The sequence below is a fragment of the Aquarana catesbeiana genome, linkage group LG02, assembly GCF_042186555.1.
Source record: "Aquarana catesbeiana isolate 2022-GZ linkage group LG02, ASM4218655v1, whole genome shotgun sequence".
In the NCBI taxonomy this organism is placed as follows: domain Eukaryota; kingdom Metazoa; phylum Chordata; class Amphibia; order Anura; family Ranidae; genus Aquarana; species Aquarana catesbeiana.
The window spans coordinates 555,957,189-555,981,666 of record NC_133325.1 but is presented as its reverse complement, the minus strand read 5'-3'; the positions used below and the strand labels follow the sequence as shown (position 1 = coordinate 555,981,666).

General features: G+C 40.4%; 1 protein-coding gene across 11 annotated transcripts in view; it reads right to left on the bottom strand.

Annotated features, from left to right (window-relative positions):
* Positions 1 to 9,060: 9,060 nt before the first annotated feature.
* NAV1 (neuron navigator 1) overlaps positions 9,061 to 24,478 on the bottom strand; it is a 289,382-nt gene continuing 273,964 nt past the window's right edge. For all 11 annotated transcript variants that reach the window (XM_073615982.1, XM_073615983.1, XM_073615984.1 and 8 more), the window contains 2 exons: positions 23,817 to 24,014; positions 9,061 to 14,891 (listed from right to left, as the gene is read on the bottom strand). In XM_073615982.1, coding sequence (XP_073472083.1) covers positions 14,796 to 14,891; positions 23,817 to 24,014 — 294 coding nt within the window. In that variant the 3' untranslated portion in view covers positions 9,061 to 14,795. The remainder of the gene's footprint in view (positions 14,892 to 23,816; positions 24,015 to 24,478) is intronic.

Below are 24,478 nucleotides of genomic sequence, written 5' to 3'. Positions count from 1 at the left end.
CGGAATATGTGATCGTGTGTACGCGGCATTAGAGTAAAATGAAGCAATTTTTTTTTTAATGGGGACAGAAACGGCAACAAAATATTAACTCTAGTAGTGACAGGAACATCAAAAAAGAGAGATGAAAGATTAAACCTGGTTATACACTGTCATATTTTTTAAGTCTAAGTGGCAGCTGTCAGACTCCTGAAATTTAGAACAGCCTGTTTTATCTGCGCCTACTGATACTAGTTTGGGATCTGTTAAATGTCCAAAACCCATTAACGCCTTCCTGGTACATTCTTTACTTCAGGATGTTTTATATGGGTATTCCTGACAAACTTTTCACACTTTGAAAATTATTTTCAGAGCAGTATCTGAGAAGCAAAAAGTAGTCACAGTTCTTGCCTGGATAAAATACTAACTGTTCCCATTGAAGTTGCCTCAGTGTTTAAGAATTAGATGGATGAATACTTAGCAGTCCTTTCCAAATCTCATTTTTCTCTAGTAGGCCCTACTATGCAACCTACCATTGCTGTAAAGTTCATATGCCAAACCTTAGGGGACTGGACAAAACTCCTGTCACAGGATTCAGCAGCTATCCTCACAGGTTCTATCTACAATAAGGCATGGATCATTATTTGGCCTTGAGTGATATCAAAGAGCAAATCTCAACCATTCCATCTTATTCCAGCAACTTCCTATTATATGGTAAGACCTTTGTACATGGCGATTCTCATATACCTCCTGTACAACCTCCTGTGACTCTGTGGGACATGAATCTGGTTCCCTGGATTTTACAGAAACATATCAGGGATATTCCCTTGACTGCTTTTATTCACATTGTACATCTGCTAGATGTGTCTCTGGACTGGCAGCTTTGTCCTGTAAAGAACCTTTTGGTTCTTACAGAAGGACCAGGTTGTGCTGAGGCCTAGAGTCTCTCTGCTTTTTAATGTGGTGTCCGTCTTCCTCCTGAACCAGAATATTATTTTCCAATCTTTGACTTCAGTGCACGAGAAAGAGATTTCACTTCACTGCTTAGATGTAGTTTTTGCATGTTTATCTTGCAGTCACTGCTTATGTTATAAAGACTGACTATCCTTATGGTCCTTGCAAAAGGGAACCAACTCCTCGATCCACCTCTTCTTGGTGGCTCAGTCAAATTATTGTCTAGGCGTATGGCACTGATGATAAGGTTCCACCCTCTCCTGTTAAAGTGCATTCTGACAGATCTCTGAGTGCTTTTTGGGCTTTTCCCCATCAGGCAACTGTTTTCCATATTTGTAAGGCCGCCATCTGGTCTTCTGTTCAAAAATTTCACCAGGTACAGTGTATCCGGAAAGTATTCATAGCGCTTAACTTTTTCCACATTTTATGTTACAGCCTAATTCCAAAATGGATTAAATTAATTTTTTTCTTCAAAATTCTACAAACAATATCCCATAATGATAACTTGAAAGAAGTTTGTTTAAAATCTTTGCAAATTTATAAAAAAAAAAAAATGAAAAAAAATCACATGTACATAAGTATTCACAGCCTTTGCTTAATACTTTGTTGAAGCACCTTTGGCACCAATTACAGCCTCAAGTCTTTTTGAGTATGATGCTACAAGCTTGGCACACCAATGTTTGGGCAGTTTCTCCCATTTTTCTTTGCAGGACCTCCTAAGCTCCATCAGGTTGGATGGGGAGCATCTGCGCACAGCCATTTTTAGATCTCTCCAGAGATGTTCAGTCGGGTTTAATTCTGGGTTCTGGCTGGGCCACTCAAGGACATTCACAGAGTTGTCCCGTAGCCACTCCTTTTGTTATCTTGGCTGTGTGCTTAGGGTTGTTGTCCTGTTGAAAGATGAACCTTCACCCCAGCCTGAGGGCTCTGGAGCATGTTTTTATCAAGGATGTCTCTGTTCATTGCTGCATTCATCTTTCCCTCAATCCTGACTAGTTTCCCAATTCTTGCCGCTGAAAAACATCCCACAGCATGATGCTGCCACCACCATGCTTCACTGTAGGGATGGTATTGGCCAGCGGTACCTGGTTTCCTCCAGACATGACGCTTGCCATTCAGGCCAGAGTTCAATCTTTGTTTCATCAGACCAGTGCATTTTGTTTCTCTTGGTCTGAGAGTCCTTCAGGTGCCTTTTAGCAAACTCCAGGAGGACTGTCATGTGCCTTTTACCGAGGAGTAGCTTCTGTCTGGCCACTTTACTATACCAGTCTGATTGGTGGAGTGCTGCAGAGATAGTTGTTCTTCTGCAAGGTTCTCCTCTCTCCCAAGAGAAACACTGGAGATCTGTCAGAGTAACCATCAGGTTCTTTGTCACCTCCCTGACTAAGGCCCTTCTTCCATGATCGCTCAGTTTGGCCAGGTGGTCCACTCTAGGAAGAGTCCTGGTGGTTCCAAACGTCTTCCATTAAAAGATAATGGAGGCCACTGTGCTCATTGGGATGCTTCAATGCTGCAGAAATGTTTCTGTACTCTTCCCCAGAACTGTGCCTCAATACAATCCTGTACATTTCCTTGGAGTTCATGGCTTGGTTTGTGCTCTGACATGCACTGTTAACTGTGGGACCTTATATAGACAGGTGTGTGCCTTTCCAAATCATGTTCAATCAACTGAATTTAACACAGGTGGACTCCAATCAGGTTGTAAAAAACATCTCAAGGATGATCAGGGGAAACAGGATGCACCTGCACTCAATTTTGAGTGTCATGGCAAAGGCTGTGAACACTTATGTACATTTCAAACAAACTATTTTCACATTGTCATTATGAGGTATTGTTTGTAGAATTTTGAAGAAAATAATGAATTTAATCAATTTTGGAATAAGGCTGTAATAACAAAATGTGGAAAAACTGAAGAGCCATGAAGACGTTCTGGATGCACTGTAGATGTTTGAACCTCTTTTGATGTCAGCTTCGAGTGTAAAGTCCTTTAGGCAGCCCCCATTAATTGCTATGGTTTTGTGGACGTGTTAGATTTAGTGTAGTCCACCCTCAGTTGAGCTGCTTTTTAATGTCCCATTTCTCTTAGATTTTTACTGATCCCAAGTCCTTTAATGAAAAATACAAACAGGATTTCTGGAAATACGATTCTTATGCCCCGTTAACACGATTGAATTTTCCGACAACAAATGTTGGATGTGAGCTTGTTGGCTGAAAGACCAACCGAGTGTATGCTCCATCAAACTTTCCGTCAACAAATTTTGGCTAGCAGGTTCTCAAATTTTCCGCCAACAAAACTGTTGTCGGAATTTCCGATCGTGTGTACACAAGTTAGATGCACAAAAGTTCACGCATGCTTGGAATCAAGCAGAAGGAGCTGCACTGGCTATTGAATTTCCCTTTTCTCAGCTCGTCGTACGTCACCACGTTCGTGATTGTTGGCCAACATTTGTGTGACCGTGTGTATGCAAGACAAGTTGGAGCCAACAACCTTTGACAAAAATTTCACAGTTTTGTTGTCGGAAAGTCCGAACGTGTGTATGGGGCATTAGAGTTCACTCTGTGTTTTTGTTCTACTCCTTCGTACTGGTTAAACAAAAAATTGAGGCATGTTGGGAGTGTGAGGGGTTATACCTGGCTGGCTAACAGCTTTTTTTTTTTATGTTTGCCTGTCTCCAATTTCTCCTAAAAGAGGCAGTATAACCCACCTGTCTCGTATTTTTATTGATCCTGTGTTTCTTAATGAACCTCAAGAAATAGATTAAGTACAATACACTTATTTTTTTTAAGTTCAAGTGGAAAAAGAAAATGCTAGAACCCTTGACAGTATTTTATTGTTGTCTGATTTCCTGTTGCAGTTTGTCCCTTAATTTCTGTCTGGTTAAAAAATTGCTTACAGGGCAAAAAGTGAAGAAAAATCTCTTTAACGGAGCCCCCAGATAACAGTAAAACCCGACAAGGATTTTGACCTTCCCCTATTCTATCCACAACAAAAAAAATGTTTTGGATATACTGTAAATGCAATTTAGGGCTTGGTGGAAGAGTTTGTGGCTGGGTTCACACTATCTTCGCATGTGGCTCACTGCAGGGGTCCGGTGCTTCCCCATTCACTGTTTCAGGTCCGATTTCAGCCTGAATTTTTGGCTGAATTCAGACCTGAATGAACCAAAAGATGCACGGGGCTCCTGTGCAAATTCGCACCAGAGCCGCAGCAGAGATATGTGAAACCGGCTCCATAGAGAGCTGGTCAAAATGTCCTGCTATTGCGAATTGGATGCGGAGAAGCCCCATCCAATTCGCAATAGTGTGAACCCAGCCTGAAGGTTTGCAACATGGAGAACCGTGTCTGATCTTACATAGCTTTCAACCAATGCTAGCTGACTACAAAATAAAATTCTGAGTGACCATAAAAGTATATTAAGCGTCATCATAAAGTAGAAACAATTCGATTTTTTTTTTTTTAGCTTATTGGATATCAAATCCCATATTTGTACCAACAAACCAGTTTATCGATCAGTGTACAGACAGAAAAAAAAAAGGTCGTTTTTTTAATGGTACAACTTTATAAACACATCTAAAAAATGCCATCGTGCTACATGTCACCAGAATGTTACCTCCTCCCCTGAAATTTTTGACATACAGACATTTTGTACCTGGATTACACAAAACAGTAAACAAGGGAGAAACTTGTGCAGATATGGTGAAAAAGGTGACATTTTGAGGATTGTACCCCTCAGTTAAGGCCACTGATGTTAGTGGTTTATACAGCACCATGTCAAACCTTGCGCTGCCTAAGTAACCAATAGCAAAACTTAATTGCTAGGCCATCTGTGAGGGGGAAAAAAACCTGTGGTAGCTGAGGTAAATTGATCTTTTGTCAAGGAAATAAAAAATAAAGCAGGATGGGAAAATCTGGCTTTAAAAAAGAAAGGAATATTTCTGTAAATATCTGGTCACATTATTCACTTTTCATTGATTTACATGAATATCGTGTGTAATTTTCAAGCCTAAATGCTGCATGTAATGTAGTTCTCTCTTCACAAACAATATGTATTTAGTATAATTACAAATAGCTACCTACAGCTTCAAAGTATTTGTATCTTTACAGGTATACTGATTGCATCTCTTACATCATAAATAACCTTACATTGTTGAATAACCAGACTTTTATAATAAATGTAGCATTCTTTGTACGGTTTTATATCATTTGTCTACAAAAGTACCCCCCATGTTATCATTTAAGCAATCCATTTCTGCACTATTAAATTTTAAAACAAATAAATTGTACTCACTGTGGTATCCTAAAATTAAAGGGGTTTTATGGATAGAAAAAATCTGGACCCCTTCTCACTGTAATAGCAACCACCGGTGAGGAGCCCCTTTTGTTATTGAGAATCATGTTGACTTCATGTTTGCTTAACACAACACCAAACCAGAGATACAGGGGTCACAAAGCAAATCTGAAATTGCAGCTCTTTGCAAAAAGTACATTTTCAGATTCAATTCAGAAAACTCCTTTTGAATTTTGTGTGTTTTTATGCGTCTGTACCTTTCTATTTGTCCGCTTCTTAAAATTACATCTAGCTATGACATGAATAAATGAATGAATGTCCCCTTTGTATGGCAAAACTGTATATGGAGAGAGAGGAGGTGATTTGCACAAATAAAAAGAAACAGGTTAGGCAATTATGGGTTAAAAGTGGACCTTGCATCATCTGAAAAAACAAATAATAATGCTTCGGGGTGGCATAACTGTGCCTTCCGGTATGGCAAGAGTGTATTTCTGCAGGTTTTCAAGCTCCCAGTTTCTCTAGAGTATGTCAGAGTCTAGGGCAAAGTAAGTTAGTGTTTTTTTTTTTTGGGGGGGGGGGGGGTAGTTTACAAATGGGCATTTGTGTTTTTGGAAGGAGCTAGCATAATTGTGGATCCTCCATTTGCCATGGAAGGTCTCTATAAGTTACCAAGCAAGAGCACATATCAGGAACATGGTATTAGTATAGGTAATAATAGAGTTCAACATCTCACATTTGGAAATCAGTATACTAGGACAGATCCTGCAAAATTTTACATTCTCCTATCATTTTCCTAAAGCCTAGTACACACTACTAGTTTGTAGTGAGACAGCTGAGACTAATAGCTTAGAAGGACCCGCTGTACTAACCATCCAATGTTGGTACAGCGATCTCCCCTGCTGTTTTATTGTGTTCTGACAGGGGAAGGGCCACCCATGCCAGAACAATCCGGTTACCCTCTCAGCAATCGGCAGACCTTTTTTGGTCATGCTGCTTTGACAGAAGCTGGCCGAACGGCCGGCTTCTGTCAAATCGGCTGCAGCACACACGGGCTAAATGTTGGCAGGTTTCTATTGAACCGGGTGATTCAGCCCGACATTCGGCCCGTGTGTACTAGACTTAAAGATGAATTTAGAGCTGAAGTATATTCTGCTTTTATGTTGTCTTTCTTTGTTTCACCTTCCCCCCCTCATAAACATTTTCAATACATACCTTATTTTACACCAGTGATGTCATTACTGGATCTTTGGGCTTCTCTATGCAATGATGGCAGATCATGGCTGGTGGGTGCGGTCAGCCAAGTGTTGTACATAGCTTCCTGAAAGCATCACAGAACCCTGCCTCAGTACTTCTCTCAAGGGCCCTCAGCCCCAATGTAAGCAGTGGCCTGGCTCCTGGGAGGAGTTATGTAAATATCAAAATGCCTTGATGAGTGGATGTTAGTCAGATGGCCATAGGTAATGACCACATGTGATGCTAACCCTCTATGATAGAAAGAAGTGAAATCCAATGAATGATAGGTTAGGGACATTCAGACTGTGGAGGAAAGGACTCGAGGATGTTGGATATCCTCCAATCATGAAATGGGACAGGCTTAATCAGACTTGCTGCAGCTTCTAATACATACTGTGACAAACTGACAGTGGATAGTGAAATCGGTAAGCAACTTCTGTACAGGAGCCTTTACAACTGTGCAAGGCTAAAGGTAAGACTGAAGATCAGCTTTAAGACGTTTTATAGTATCAGCTATTTCAGACTGGCTTATTGCTTTATTTGTATTCTAGGGCCATCAATAAGCAAATCTGCCATGGGGCAAGGGCTCAAATGAATGAGCCCTAAGGGTTAAGGTTAAGAAGGGGATTAAATGATAGGAGTTAACTTAGTGTCTGGGTAGGGCCTCACTTACACAGGTGTACTCAGGCATATGCCCATGTGATTGCTTGCACAGGGATACACAGGTGTTCCATGCATCCCCGTGCAGGCAGCAGCAGCATGTACACAGCCATAGCTCCCAATTAGATATTTGAGTAGGTGCGGGTCCCTGAATGCAACCAGTGAGTGTTCAGGGACCCGCACCCACAATGATGTGAGAATGGAAGCAGCGGCTGTGTCCATGGGGCCGCTCTATCCGAATTAGCATAAATGTAACTGCCTGCATGGGGATGCACAAAACACCTGTACATCCCCGTGTGGGTAAACACAGCACTCACACGGGTGTACACTCAAGTATGCCCATGTGAATGAGGCCGAAAGGGTTAACATAAGGGGAATCACTGGGAAAAGTGTAAGGGCTAGGTTAAAGCAGACCGACTACTAACTTTACAAATCTGAATAAACAGATTCCTGACGCACCACAATATACAGCAATAGAATTTGTCTAAAAATAGTACCTTTTTTAATTAAATGCAGTTACTGAGGTCCATCAAATTGTCAGTGCCTAGCCCTGAGAAGATCATGCTAGGGAATGATGTCCCCAGTGTGCTTAAGGCAGGAGAAAAGCATTTCCTCAGCTAACTCCCCAAAGTGTTCACTTACTGGAAATATCATAACACTGACTCTGGATGGTGCTCAAACAAAGATGGTGTTGGTCTTTTAGGGAGCAAGAAAGGTGCTGTCAGGGATAATACTGTGAACTCTTTAGAGGGGAAACAAATACATACAATTTATAGATATTGTAAAGGCTGGGTTTACTTTGGGTGTTGACGGTTGGATGTAACTTTCAGTGCCTAGCCCTGAGAAGATCATGCTAGGGAATGATGTCCCCAGTGTGCTTAAGGCAGGAGAAAAGCATTTCCTCAGCTAACTCCCCAAAGTGTTCACTTACTGGAAATATCATAACACTGACTCTGGATGGTGCTCAAACAAAGATGGTGTTGGTCTTTTAGGGAGCAAGAAAGGTGCTGTCAGGGATAATACTGTGAACTCTTTAGAGGGGAAACAAATACATACAATTTATAGATATTGTAAAGGCTGGGTTTACTTTGGGTGTTGACGGTTGGATGTAACTTTCAGTGTTGGGTAAGAGAAGTGTTACAGCTACCAATGCTGGAAGGGTTAAGTGTCGTGTCAACTTAAGAAACAATTTTATAGTTATGGGTCAGTGCATACAGGGGAACCCATTTTTTTTTAACTTACTTTCGAGATTTTAACCGCTTGCGGACCAGCCGCCCCAGTTTTACTGCGGCAGGTTGGCTCCGCTGCACGAAATCACGTTAATGTATGTGATCTCGCGAGGTCCGCATAGCAGGTGCGCGGGTCCCGCGGATTCTATGTCCGCGGGGATACCCGTGATCATTTCACGGAGATGAAGAACGGGAAAATGCTGATGTAAACAAGCATTTCCCCGTTCTTCCTAGTGACAGGACACTGATCACAGCTCCCTGTAATCGGAAATGGTGATCAATGTCGTGTCACACATAGCCCCCCCCCCCCACAGTTAGAATCACTCCCTAGGACACACTTAACCCCTGCAGCGCCCCCTCCAGGTAAACCCCTTCACTGCCAGTCACATTTACACTGTAATCAATGCATTTTTAATCGCACTGATCACTGTATAATTGTGAATGGTCCCAAAATAGTGCCAAAAGTGTCCGATGTGTCCGCCATAATGTCGCAGTCACGATAAAAATCACTGATCGCCGCCATTACTAGTAAAAAAAAAAATTATTAATAAAAATGCCATAAAACTATCCCCTATTTTGTAAACGTTATAACTTTTGCGCAAACCAATCAATAAACGCTTATTGCGATTTTTTTTTTTTTTTTTACCAAAAACATGTAGAAGAATACGTATCGGCCTAAACTGATGAAAAAAAAATGTTTTTTTATATATTTTTTGGGGATATTTATTATAGCAAAAAGTAAAAAATATTGCTTTTTTTTCAAAATCGTTGCTCTTTTTTTGTTTATAGCGCAAAATTAAAAACCACAGAGGTGATCAAATACCAACAAAAGAAAGCTCTATTTGTGGGGAAAAAAGGACGTCAATTTTCTTTGGGAGCCACGTCGCACGACCGCGCAATTGCTCTGGTCTTTGGCCAGCCAAATGGTACGGGGCTGAAGTGGTTAAAACCACAACTGAAGCAACTGGACCTAGCTCCCAGTGATGTAAACCAATCTTCAACCTGCAAGTGTTTTCGGTAGCTATTTTTTATGTGCCAACCAGTGTTTTAGGCTTACGGGTCCTTTACAATGACAGTAATAACACACAAAATAAAATAGATTATTACTAAATTGTACAACTGTTCAAGTGTAGTCTATGAAGACATACAAATGACATAATTGAATACATTATCTGGAGCTTCTGTACCCACACTGTACCTCTTGTGTTTGCATAATAAAGTCAAAAACAAGTTTTCGGAGGAGCATTAAGGAATAAGCATACAGTTCTAAATAAGGTGTTGACTATATACATGCCTTTACTTCTGCATGAATAATAACTGATAACAACTGACAAATGGTGAACAATTCCTACTTCACTTTTTTTTTTTTTTTTTTTAATTTTTCACGTAAAAAAAAAAAAAATGCTCACAGTGATAGGAAATAGAGGGAGGCACAGAGAAAGATCTCTTTTAACAGTGTCACCTTCACTTTTTGTCTCCCGGGCAGCTAACAACATGAATCTGCAATTTGTGTGCTACTCTCTGTCTACCCATAGACATAAGATGATTGGTGTCCAATCAGGCCAATGACAGTCTGCTAAGCAATCAGTTTTATGTCTATTGACACCTTGTGACCTTTGCGCACAGCCCTGGGTTGTCTTACCTCAAGGAAAAACTCAATTGTCCAAAATCAATTTCCACAGATGGCTGCTATTCCCCTGAGATAGGGCCAACTCTGAATCATAAACCTGCATGCTTGACTGAAACAAGATTAGATTGTTCTGAAGACAATAATGAGCCTTTTTAGACTTTCTTATGGCCATGGGTAGCCTCTGTTAACAATAGTAAGAGTAAGCGCTGACAACATAAATGTTAATATTATTTCACAAATTAGCTGAACACATGTGAATTCTAATACCAGTTCAGGCTTGTTTCTGAATCATTAAAATTTTCTAGCATGTTGGAAAATTTTTACAAAGTTTACTAATTTTCATAGCATTGTTGGGCTCACTCTTTACTATGTCATTATCCTACATTACAGTACAAAATGCACAAAACTGTTGTACACCATAAGGCTGTTATTTAATCCCTTCTGTAGGTGTAATGACACTATATGTCCAGGGGATGACACTGTTGTGAGCACCAAGGGATGTTTACTACAATAAACATTACTGCCAATAATAAGAGACGACTTGCATCAGACAGCTGTACACAAGCCCCTCCTATCTGAAAGACAATGAGCACCTAATCTTAGCACCAATGTCTATGCCCATCTATAAATTTATGGGCCAGTGGCCTTCCCCCTACCCCACACTGCATAAAGCTTATAGTTATTGAATGACACCCCCACAGGAGTGCTTATCTATGCTATACCACAGAGACCAGCAATGCGGAAAATGATAAAGTGCAACAAATACATAATAACACAATTTACAGCATTGATTAAAAAAAAATGTATAGAATTTAGCAATTTAGCTGAGTCGAGTGCTTTAAATCAAAAGACAAATCAGGTTACAATATATCAATAGTATGAGGATGCCCTAAAGAGGGTACACACAATTACATTTGCAAAAAAAGTACAGTTTCTGCAGCACGCTAGCATCACACATAAAATTGTGCAATGCTAGCAGAAAGCATCCATTAAAAAATTGCACTTTCAGCTCTTCCTGTTTAGCAGTGCCTAGCCATAAATTTGACAAGAGGACCTTGCCTGTTAACAATTGCTTTGCCTGTTACTTCTGCCACACACTTTCACCAATGGCCCACGATGACTGAAAGGTTCTAAACTGTTGTTACATGAGAGATGCCTTTTTTTACCAGTGCCACCTTCATAAAAGATAAAGTTTACTAGCTGTACATTTTAAGCACCATTAAACCTAAAACACAAGTTGTCTTATTTATTATATATTTTATACAATTTTTAGATCTTAGTAGGATATTGGATATTTCATATTCAACTAAGTTTAACGCTAGGTTTAAACCTATGCACGGGACTGTGGGAATTGCAGCGCTTCCCATACCACAGCTACCTACAGTGAAAACGTCCTGCTGCGAGGCTGCCATTTATTGTGAATGGCACCTCCACGCACGTAGAAACTAAACGTGTTTGCGGGTGCAGGAATGACAATGCGATTTCCCTGCAGGCCACGTTTTAAAGAAGGTGCATGCACCTTTTTTCTGTAGGAAACGCAGGCATGGCATCCTATTCATTTGTAATCAGCCATTTTAAGCTATGAAGAAGCTGACTGCAGTGTTTGATAAGGTGTTTAATGGACTTGTTCCCACCATGTATAATAGCAATTTAGTCTGAAAATGTATTCAATTTTCAGACCTGAAGAAACTTTTACATGTATTTCTTTACATTTTATGATTAGCTCTGTTATATACTTGGACTTGTGTTTTATATTTTGTGGTTCTTATTAAGATACTATATGATATTGGAGAGAAAAGCAGACTGAAAAAAAAATGTCTGTATAAAAACAATATTTCAGTAATATATTAATCTGAACAAAGTTAAAATTGGAAAGAGTCCTTATAATGTTATACTTTGAAAATTGGGACTTTTCTTAAAGTTTTTAATTTACAAACCAGGAATTGTTTTAGACAGGCATCACATTTAAGTAAGTGCAAATGTGCTTCCTTGTTCATTTCCTAAATTAGACAAACTGCTGAATTTTAACTACTGGAACTACCATCGAAACATATGGAAACACCCAAAAATCCAACCTACTAGCACTACAGGATAAACATCCAGTACAGAGAATGCATATGGTATAGTAAGTTAAAAAGGCATCTATAGGAAAGTTTTAGAAGTGCCCACACATAAAGTATATTGGGAAAATAGGCAATTGCACCTATTCTGCTAATTAAGGGTGTTTGAGAAGGCAATGGTTTCCACAACTAATCCATGCAGTTCCTATAAGGACAGGCATAACATGAAAAACAGAATTTGTTCAACGGTACTGCATGTTTTCATATTTGTAAGTAATCCTAAGGCCGCTTTCACACTGAGGCACTTTGCAGGCGCTAAAGTGCTAAAAATAGCGCCTGCAAAGCGCCCTGAAAGAGCCGCTCAATTCACTCCAATGTAAAAAGTCCCGAGGGCTTTCACACTGGAGCTGTGCACTTGCAGGACGGTCCAAAAAGTCCTGCAAGCCGCATCCTTGGAGCGCTGTAGGAGCAGTGTATTCACCGCTCCTAAAGCTCCCCTTCCCATAGAAAACAATGGGGCAGCGCTGCAAACCTTTTTTGGCCGCTAGCGGGGGTTAAAACCGCCCTGCTAGTGGCTGAATAGCGCCGCTAATACGGCAGTAAATCGGCGCTAAATATAGCGCTGCTTTACCGCCAGCGCCCGCCCGTGTGAAAGTAGCCTTATTTTGTTCTTTGACATAAAATGTGCAAGTTACCAGTAATGTACCATATGGATCTTGCAAATGAATAGTAATCTGTAGGTTTTCCTGCATCAGACTAACCTTTAACTGCTGGTTAAATAGCACAAGGTGCAATGATAATCGAAACAGCACTGTTGTGGGCACTTATGACATAACACCTTTACTGTAAGAAGAGCTGACGTGGAAAAAAAAAGAAGCAAATGCTCTTCCTCACTGTGATGGAGAGTCTGGTCTATGAAGGTAGGAAATGGGCACATTTGTATCTACAGGGCCTAAAGAATAGTAAACTTAAACTGCAATTAGCCTCAGCAATAAAAAGGTAATATAAAGATATTAGCACTTATACCTGTAAAATCATAACATTGAACAGGTACACTGCAGACAATGCTTTCATTTTCAAGGGCAAAATTCTCCTGCACGTGGCTAACCTTTGTTCAGTAATCAAACTGAAAGGCCACAAGCAGTCTGAAATAGCTGATAATGTTCAGTAAAGCTTCACAATAAATGTAAAGGCAAAAAAAAAACATGTCTTACAATAGTATGGCATTGCTTTAATATTTTTTTTGAGATTTTATTAGTAACTCCTTGAACATGAGGTAGCTTTTATTTTTTTAGATTTATTGGCTCATCCCATGCATCAGAGGAGAGCATTATTCCTTCTGTTTACATGTCAGCTCCAGTGTGTAAAGAGCCCCCTATGACACCAATTTTAAAGAGTTATCTTTGTATCTGCCACACTGGTTTCTATAAAGTCATTCTGGAAGTAGAGTGCTGTTTAGCTAGTACATTAGAGCTGGATGGCTTTACTCCATGCTAAGAAAGTCAACGGTCTGGCTGCATGCACATTAGATCCTGTACACTGATGTGATGTAAACGATAAATTGTTCATAATACTGAACTGGTTAAAGAGAGCAATATCTTTCATGCTTTAATGCTTTCTTGTATTTAGCACTTGGTTTAAACTTGTCCGACTATTCTTTTAAGGTCTTGTGTATTTTATTACCTGCCTAGAGGTCTACACAGCAGAGATCCGACTCATTTCCAAAACACAGGCATTCTGGAACACATTCTAAAAATTAGATTGAAAAAAATGGGAAAAAAAATTCACATTTCTTGGAAAACCATATATGGATAGAGTCTGTTACTCATAAATTCCCTCCCTAGTGTATCTGTTGCATAATGTAATCCTGTATTGTACCCATGTTCTTCTTGTAAGGCTCTTAATTGTAATCATATGCACGTTCACGTCATGCTCCACAATGTGTTTGTCACTGGTCTCTCCTACACCACAATATCACATACCCCCATTTTTGCACATCTAAAATAAAAAAACTGTAAGGCTGACCTTAAATTCTAAATAATCCCACATCCATAGGTGGTGGTATAGTCTCAGAATACAATGTCTGGCATGCTACTGCATTCTGAATTTAAAAAAGTTTGGGGGACATAAAATGGATCTCCCACAAAAGATGGTATGAGGAATGCATATGGCGATAGGAATGCACTTCACACTTCTGAGATGGGTGGTGACCAAAAATTCTGACACATGAATGTCACATCTACAGTGGCATAAGAATGATTGTTTGCAGATCCATCTGACATTTAGTTGCGCCCAGGAAGTACAGTTATACTATTAACAGTCTTAAAAATAAAAACCCTCCATTCCAATTTCCGTCCACAAATAACTGTCCAACACTTGCTGCCTTTCGTCCTTGGCAAAGAAGACACTACATGTGGAGATTAGATGGTCGCCAGTAATGAAACCTTAGAAATAAACTTAACTTATAGGAAACAATATATAATTGCAAAATAAGTCCACTTTCCTCCTCAAACCTGCTGTATGAAGAAAAAAGATTAGAAATAAAAATCCATGTTTAAATGTGTTGTAAGATTCCTCCTTCTGTTTTCAAAGTAGGGCAGCATAATTATTGAAGTAGAATCAAGGGTAATAAAGTGAGTCCAAACTCAGTTCTGAGATGCTCCAATCTTGCTCTCTCAAGATTGAACTTCCAGTTTCACCATTTCTTGTGGGTATGTGTGTTTTTGAATGGAATATCAACCCTGGAATGCCAGGCTATTGGCATTCAGATGGTGGAAGTGAGGTCACTGTCACACAAGGTTTCTCTGTCTGGAGACTCAATGTAGTTGGCAGCCTCTTGAAGTTTTAATAGCATTGCCATCTGTAAACAAAAATACAAAGTGTGTCAGGATGTAAAAGCTGTCAGCCTGATACAATTAAAAATACATTAAAGCCCAGCAGCATTTGTCATGTTTTCAGGAAGAGCAACAAGCTCAGTGCTGACACTAACAACCATTACTGATGTGCCACCCAGAGAGTACTCCTGCATCTCTTGGCTCTTGAGTGCAAGACGTCAGATATTTAGTAGAGAGACATTTGCTTTTTATAGTAAATGTCAGTCAATGCTCAGTTATACTGCACTGACTGCTGAATGCATGTCAGATGGTTGTTGAAATTTTTTTGGAGCATTCAGTAGTAAGCAAAGTGTTGGTGAGTAAAAAAAATGCCTTTAATATAGACAGCAATTGTCTCTATTGTGAAATGTGCCCTGTTACAAAGCCAGCCACATTTAGGACCCATCCTGCACAACATGTCAGACACAACAATTTCTTACATGCCCTTAGTACTCTCAGGTTAATCAGATCTAGAAGAATAGTTTATTGAATAACTGTTATAAGCCTAACTGCAGCCCAAACCATTTTTTTTGTTTTGGATACATTGTTGGAACTTCTTCCAGGCCTTTACTGCTGTGTCACCCGTTGGCACACAAAAAGTGAGGTTAATCTCCCCAGGGACACAGACTGCAATAAAAATGGCAGTGGTTTTACCCATTCCCACTCTACTGAGAAAAAGAGTGAGCCTGTTTACTTCCAATCCCGATGAGTAAAGAGTTAGTGGAGGAGGAAATCCCATGCTGTATAAAAATAAGAGTAAAGTACATTTTATGGAGTACAGCAGTGGTTCTCAACCTCAGTCCTCAAGTACCCCCAACAGGCCATGTTTGCAGGTTTTTCTTTATCTTGCACAGGTGCTTTAAATCAGAGTCAATGGCTTGGTATTTTGGACAGCTATTTTATCTAAAGGAAATTCCCAAAACATGGCCTGCTGGGGGTACTTGAGGACTGAGGTTGAGAACCACTGAAATACAGTACACAGGGTCTTTAGTTTTGAGTACGTGTTATATGCAGATACTTTCAGGTGATTGGACACTGTCAAAAAGAGCTGCAAAGACATCCCTAATATAACCCCTCCCACACTGAGATAACCTGTTTTATTGAGGGACCTGTGTCATGTACTGTACAATGAGGATTGGGCAACACAGCAACATTGCCAACAGGCCCATATAATAGTAGCAGAACTCAGAACTCAGTGAACAGCCTGTAGCACCTTGCACTTGAACCTAGCATCAAAAAAAGACTGAAGGATCTACCTGGTAGAACCTAACAAATGTGTGAACAGAATACTAGGTGGCAGCCGTGCAAAACTGAGAAACATATTCCTGATGCTGAAAAGCCCAGGAAGCACTAAAAGATCTGGAGTGTGACCTAACAGGGAAGAGAGAAACCCTATCCTTCATACTATAGGCTCAAAAAGATGACTTGTCTAATCCACCTAGCAAGGGTGGAGCGAGAAACAAGGGGTCCCTTGTGAGAGTCCATTACAAGAACAATGAGTGAAACTGGTTGCCTGGCACGTACCACGTCAAGACAGTGGAAGGAAATTGCCTTTGGATGTTTCAGAGCAGGACAAAGGGAAGAAAGAACTTTCAGGCAACCTCTGATGTTCCCTTGATGGTTGATGTAGGCCACAGCTGTGGCAGTGTCTGACTGCATTTTTGTTGGATATGCTCACAATTGAGGGCTATAGCACTGAAGGGACAACTGAATTGCCCTTAGGTCTAGGATGTTGATGAGAAGGCAGGCTTCCTCTGAAAACTAAGTTCTGTGTACAGAGAGGGCATTCAGAACACCTTGCCAGCTCGATAGGCTGGCATCCGTCATGAGAACCTTCCATGTCTTTGCAGGAAAGTGCTCCATTGACTCTAGCGCAGGGTTTGCAATTCACCGGGCCAGGGAGATTCTGGCATTGTGGGCCAGACACATGGGGGGGGGGGGGGGGGGGTCCAAGGACCAGGTTTGTTTTTCCCACACTTCCAAAACGTTATGTTGCAATGCTCTGGAGTGAAACTGGGCTGAAGGTACATCTTCAAAGGAGGCAACTACGAGACTCAAAACCCACATGCAAGCAAGAATCGAGGTCCTGATGTGAGAGCAGAGGGATGGATGTCTATCCCAGGGTAGGCCAAAGGAAAGGGTGACAAATTGGTAATACTGGTTGCCCATCACAAAACAGAAATAGAGTCTGGACAGAAAGATGGGTATGTACAAGTAGACATCCCAATTGTCTACTGAAGCAAAGAAAGTCTCCCAACATGAGGGAGGCAATCACTGATCTGGCAGTTTCCATGTCGAACTTCTGAACCCAGAAAAACAAGTTGAGAGTCTTTAGATCCAGAATGAATACGTCTATTTGGTTTGGAAATTTCAAAGAGGTCCAAGTAGAAACCTTGAAAGTGTTCTTCTTTAGTACGGAGGTAATGATCCCCTGAGACAACAGCTGCTGAATGGCAGTGAGAAGAGCTGCCAATATTTGCGTGAAGAAAGGCAAGTTTGAAAGCGGGGAGGAGGCAAAGTCCAAAGCTGCAAATTGTAGCCCTTGGAAATGACACTGGAAGCAAATGTCTGAGATTTCCTGGGATCAGAAGGCCAGCAGATGTCCCCCCCACTCTAAAGAGTGGTAGCACTCCATCACTGGAAAGAGGGCTTGGAACCTTAGCCACGTTGGAGAGCCATGTCTTTCTACAAAAGAATGTTCCTGGCATTGATATGGAACTGGAGGTCACAGAGCGATGAAAGGAATCTTTTTTAACCTCAGGAGTAGAAAACTTTTAGTAGCAGGCTGAGTCTTCTTTTTCTGGGGGGAGGAGAGTACTCTATCCTACTGTGATCCCCTTGATATACTAATCCAAGGAAGGGCCAAACAGGCATTCACCTTCAAAGAGCAGCCATTCAAGGCTTTTTTTTACATGGGACTCCCGCTGACCAGCAGCCAAAGGATCCTGAGCATGTGAATGGAGAGAAGACTCATCCTGGAGATCTGGTTAAGTGTATCCAACAGGCCATTTATTCAGCAGCATAAGGCCATTTGGCCATTGGTAAGAGCAGTAACTGACTGTGGACTGAAGCATCCTTTAGGATGGAGCTAGGATCTTGGGCCATGCGCTTAATCCAGACAACAATAGTCTGGCAGACTGCTATAGAAGCAGTCAACTACAGGAACTGTCCACTTTTGTATGACACATTCCTCAGTAGGATATTGCTGTGCAAAGCTTTCTGAAGGAGTACACATTTTCACCCTTGTGACCCCTGGTATGAATGGCCTCTGAAAGGGCTGAAATTCTGCCTATAAAGTCAGACATTGCTTAAAAACTCCTTTTTTGATAAACAGGGGGAAAAGTGTGCAGCTAACAGGCTAGTAGAGTACCCCAAGTAAGGCAGGGAGTCAGATTGGGGGCAATCATCCAAACTAACTACTAGGGACCTATGGAGATAAATTACTACCCTCCTTGAAGCTGTGGACTAAGTCTGAGCTATCAAGGCCATCTGGCCCTTTCTTCTGCTTGCACTTTGGATCTGTCATGTGTGATGCTATGGGGATGGAGGGGAAGGTCTTTAGTGCAAAGCATTGCAGACCACTGAATACCCAGGTAAAATAACTGACTGCTGTAACTGCGAGATGCTGCTGCTGTGAATACATATCCAGAAAGAAAAAAGCTCAGCAAGTGAACTGAGAGCAAAGGAAGCACCTGACCTTATGGTCATACAAGAGGTGCAGTAGTGTTCACAAAGTATGAAGATAGCAAAATGCCATCAAATATTTTGTTGGTGCAGCAAATCCCTAGTGCAACCTAGTAGCCTGTAGTCAGAACAAGTGCTTGCTTACCAGAAAGGGCATAGAGCCTGTTAGAACCCATTCTTTCTTAGCCCTCCATGATGAGAATTCCCCTAAGAGGTTTTCAGGGACTAGGCTCTGCTGCTGTCAGGCCATGGTCCTTTACCTGTATAACACCCTGTGGCTAACTCAACCAGAGGCATTACATGCCAAGGGGACTGCCCAAGCAGGATCCAGTGCCCTCAGCAACATTAGAGGTCAGCTGCATTTCTTCCAACTAGCAGGGTCCAGGTCTCATCATATGATAGAACAATCATCAAAAGAGACAGAAAAACCTCCATAAGAATAAGGTAACCTCTCAGTAGAAAGAAGACGTTCATCACCTATAGACACTAGAAAAAAACTAGGCTAGCTGGAAGTGGAAGTGGTTTATATAGGGGATGTCCCAACAAAATTGTAGTTGCTAGTGTCCAATTACCTAAAGGCAGCTGCATACAACCCATGGTAAAGATTCACCTTCAAAGGGTAAAGATCCTGTGTATCGTTCTGTACAACTAAGAAACAAAGTCTTGTCAGGAGTCAAACTTTTTTTTGAAAGATAAGTAAGATATATTGCATTTGTTAGTGACCTGGATGTGATATAACAGAAGTGAAAATGTTTTTGGCCTTTTTAGAGTTCATGCAATGATCATATTGCATCTGACTTATTAAGTGAAAACAAAAACAGTTATTGCATGAATTTATCATGTTCCCTATGAACCAAAATATTTTTCTTTACTTCTTTTTTTTTTTAAATCAGGAAACTGTTTATTGAAACACATATATAATTTTTACAGTCCAAGACAATGCAAGTCAATAAAGACTAATGTGGCTAATAAAGATTGTGTCAATATTCACATAACCACTAACATAATGGAATGCAAATAAGAACGTATTCCACTCCAAAACTTAGTTGACACAGTTTAACTTTGTAACCAAACCCCCAAAAATTCCCTAGATTACCTGTCTTAAGTCACAGAACCAAACTTTTAAGGTCTACCCAGACAATTAAGTAGTCTCTGACAGCCAAGTTCCTTAGGGCTAAGCCCAGGAGTATCTAGCCACAATCCCCACACTTTTTAGAATTTGCCAGGGCCCTGCGTGTATAAATGTAATTTTCTAAGAGTAATGAGTTGCCTACGGAGGATACCCAAGACTTATGCGTGGAAAGATCCAAAGACTTCCACAATAATAAAATTAACCTACGGGCATGAAAGCGTGCCCTGCCCAAGGCTAACCTAGGATGTTGCTCCTCAACAACCTCCTTAAATATGTTTAGTATACATCACTTAGGGTCCAGTGGAATTTTCACCTTGAATACCATATTTTGTGAGTCTACTACCTGCTTCCAGTAGAGATGCAGTTTAAGGCAGCGCCATAGTAGGCGAATGAAATCCCCATGATCCCTTTTACACCTATGACAATAAGGGTCTGCATTATATCCCATCTTATATAACCGTAATGGAGTGTAATGAGAGCGCAGTAAAATATATAGCTGAGACAACATTTGGGCCACAATAAGAGAGCATGTTGTCACTGCTTCATATGCTTCCTCCCATTGGTCGCCCATCAATATATCCAGACCTCTCTCCCAGAGTGATGTCACCTTACTGGGGTGCCCTTTATGGAATACAGACAATAGCAAATTATACAAAAGAAGAGAAAACAGCAAAGGCGCCTCTTAGTAAAACAGTATATTTAATGACACAATTCCATTAAAAGCACTCACATGTAAAAACTTGTTAGTCCGGCATGGGGAGTCTCAGTAAAAGGTATACAGGATTGCATCCTCTGATGTGGAACAGCCTTATTCCTCTCCTGCTGCCGGCTAGTGTGTACGACGTAAGCTTCCGGGATTCGATCTTAATCCAAAATGAGGCTTGTACATCCGCCGGGCAATCGAATGGAGGGCTGGAACGCAAATCCGAAGGTATGAGCTGTACTGTCGTTAAGTGACGCGTTTCAGAGCATGCGCATTGAAGCGTGCTCCTTTTTCAAGCTAGGGAAGATACATTTGGTTGCAGCCTATTTAAGTGCTCTCCTAGCACCGCCGCCTAGTGGATACAATTATTATTACAGGGGAAATAAGAGGAATGTAAGGTTACAAAGGCAGATGCGATAGTGTGCATATATAAATTAATAGCATGCAGCTAGCCTTATGTATATACTTGTTATTTATATTTTGGATAATTATGTGTATGTTATTGTGATTAAATTTAATTGTATCTAAAACACAAATAAAATCACATATGACCGAATGTACATAATTAAAAGATTATAGCTGAAAAACTTTTTATATATATTATTATGCATATTAAAACGGGTGTTTATAAATATAGTTAATGGGTATGAACCTATTTAATTTTTGTTTAAAAGAAAAGGGAAAAAGAAAAAGAAAAAAGGAGGGAAACCTATATAGAAAATATGATAATAATATTTCTATATATGAACATGTATATGTAAATATAGTGTGTGGCAACGCTGAGAACAGGGGGAGTTAAAAATAAACAATATAAAATTAAAATTTAAAAATTAAAAATAACAATGACCTATATATTCACATAAAAATGACTCATAAAAAACCATTCCCTGATATCAGTATTTATGAGTCATTTTCATGTGAATATATAGGTCATTGTTATTTTTAATTTTTAAATTTAAATTTTATATTTTTTATTTTTAACTCCCCCTGTTCTCAGCATTGCCACACACTATATTTACATATACGTGTTCATATATAGAAATATTATTATCATATTTTCTATATAGGTTTCCTTCCTTTTTTCTTTTTCTTTTTCCCTTTTCTTGTAAACAAAAATTAAATAGGTTCATACCCATTAACTATATTTATAAACACCCGTGTTAATATGCATAATAATATATATAAAAAGTTTTTCAGCTATAATCTTTTAATTATGTACATTCAGTCATATGTAATTTTATTTGTGTTTTAGATACATATAAATTTAAATGTAATCACAATAACATACACATAATTATCCAAAATATAAATAACAAGTATATACATAAGGCTAGCTGCATGCTATTAATTTATTTATGCACACTATCGCATCTGCCTTTGCAACCTTACATTCCTCTTATTTCCCCTGTAATAATAATTGTATCCACTAGGCGGTGGTGCTAGGAGAGCACTTAAATAAGCTGCAACCAAATGTATCTTCCCTAGCTTGAAAAAGGAGCACGCTTCAATGCGCATGCTCTGAAACGCGTCGCTTAACGACAGTACAGCACATACCTTCGGATTTGCGTTCCAGCCCTCCATTCGATTGCCCGGCGGATGTACAAGCCTCGTTTTGGATTACGATCGAATCCCGGAAGCTTACGTCGTACACACTAGCCAGCAGCAGGAGAGGAATAAGGCTGTTCCACATCAGAGGATGCAATCCTGTATACCTTTTACTGAGACTCCCCATGCCGGACTAACAAGTTTTTACATGTGAGTGCTTTTAATGGAATTGTGTCATTAAATATACTGTTTTACTAAGAGGCGCCTTTGCTGTTTTCTCTTCTTTTGCATATCTGGAGTGGCTTCACCTCCCCTCATAAGGCTGCCCTACCTATAGACTCTATGCATCTCACGAAGAGCTTCTGATGCTCAAAAGGACATTTTGCTGATGTACATTGAGATATACTATGAACATTGAAACCTGCGCTGCTTTTTATTGTTCTTAATAGCAAATTATAGCACAGTGAAATGAAACCTTTAGCGCTATCTGCCATTTGGATTAAATTAAAAGGTAGGTGTGGGAGATAGACGCCATTCAGGCATATCACCCTGTGCCCTAACTGCATGCCGTAGCTGTATATAATAAAAAAGCATTTGTGCAGGTAACAAATATAGGGCTTACAGAGAGCCAAATGATAGCAGGACCCCCGTCCTTAAAAATCTGTGATATATTATGTATACCATATAGCTTCCACCTAGCTCCATGTACTAGCTTAGCTAGCTCCAGGTAGTTATCATTACCCCATATCGGGCTATACTTTGTGTACCCATTGTGCCAGTTTAGTCTGTGCCAGCAATATATTTTGGGTTCATGTTGGACATTTTTCAGGCGCTTTACCATTTTCCATTTACTTTGTGTACCCACGTTGTAGATATTTAGCCTTGTTCCATATTTTTTGAATGAGGGTGTAGGTCGGTAGGAGGTTGTTTAGTTTGGTAAAAAGAAGGGCCATAAGACCCTCAGAGATTGAGTCTCTCTGAGTGCGTGCAAGCAAAATCCAGGTCGTAGAAGAAAGATGTTCCCCTACAGGTTGAGTGGCAGCAACCTGGGGGCAATTAAGTGTTGCAACTGTGCCGAAACATAATAGAGCTAGGAATTGGGGAGGGCAAGGCCGCCCCGATCCTTGGGCCTTTGCAATTGGTCCAGTTTGATTCTCGGCAGTTACCCCATAGCAGATTTCTAAAAATAGAGTTCACCACCCTAAAAGTTTTCAAAGGGACAACATTGGGGGAGTTGTGTAAAGGGTAAAGGAGCTGCGGCATTAAAATCATTTTTATGAGGTTGTTCGTTTTTCCTGCAACTGATAATGGTAATTTATTCCAAATTTTTATTTTATTGCGGAATCTGTTTAATAATGGGGAGATGTTCAAGGAGCCATAATCTAGTGGAGAAGAGGTAACATATATCCCTAAGTATCTGAATTTAGACGTAATGGGTATGGGGCGTGTAACCGGTTGTGTGGTGTCGCCATCCAGCAAAAGTAGTGCCGAATTTGTCCAGTTGATAGTCAAGCCAGAGTATTGGCCAAATTCTACAACAGTGGACATGGATGCTTGTAGAGATACAGTTGTGTCCCTGAGTACCAGTAACATATCGTCTGCATATAGCATGATTTTTTCGTGAATGTCACCATATTTAAACCCAGTAAAATGAGAGGATTGGCTCTTATGGCTGCTAGAGGCTCAATGGCAAGAGCAAAAAGTAGAGGGGACGGACAATGGGCAGCCCTGTCTTCTTTTTCTTTACTTTAGCCAAAGAATACACACTGGACGTCTGCTGATTTATTAGAGCTAATGCATCACAAAGAATCATTGGACCTCTCACACAGGTTAATTTCTTGCACATACCAGAGGATCTGTTTCCAACGAACCAGGAGGTGATTCCTTCACAGTGTGTTCCCTGGGAGGGGAGGCTGAGATGTGACTCCCCGTACTGGGCTGTGGTAGATGTAACAACTTTGACTGATCCTGTTGTGCCAAAGGCCAAGGCAATGTGTCCCGAACCCACTCAACAGGATCCTCCCAGGCAGCCCTCTGTCCATGTACCTATAGAAACAACGGAGAAAGACAAGGTCAATATCTCTTACTGAGAGCATTCTATATTTCATTAGTAATAAATATATTAAAAAAAATATACTATCATAGTCAGTCCACTAAAAACTGACATTTCAATGCCAGTGACAGTTGGTAACATGTGTAGCGCTACCCCCGCAGGAGCCGCTTAGTATGACAAGCTCTCTGTTCAAGGTCATGACTCTTTCACCCGCTCTGTCCGCAACAACACACCTGGTTACTCAAACCTGTGTAGCGGGGGCATTAATACTTTAATGCTCTATGCCAGCACACAGAAAATAGACCACAAGTAACTTAAAAAGTAAAAAATTCATGTATTACTGAAGAGTAAGCAATACAATACATACAACAAATAAACAGGACGAAGAATATGTTAGAGTAACTGACGGGCAGGTTAGCCTAACCTTTGGCTATTAGAGAGGAGCTTCAGTCTGTAA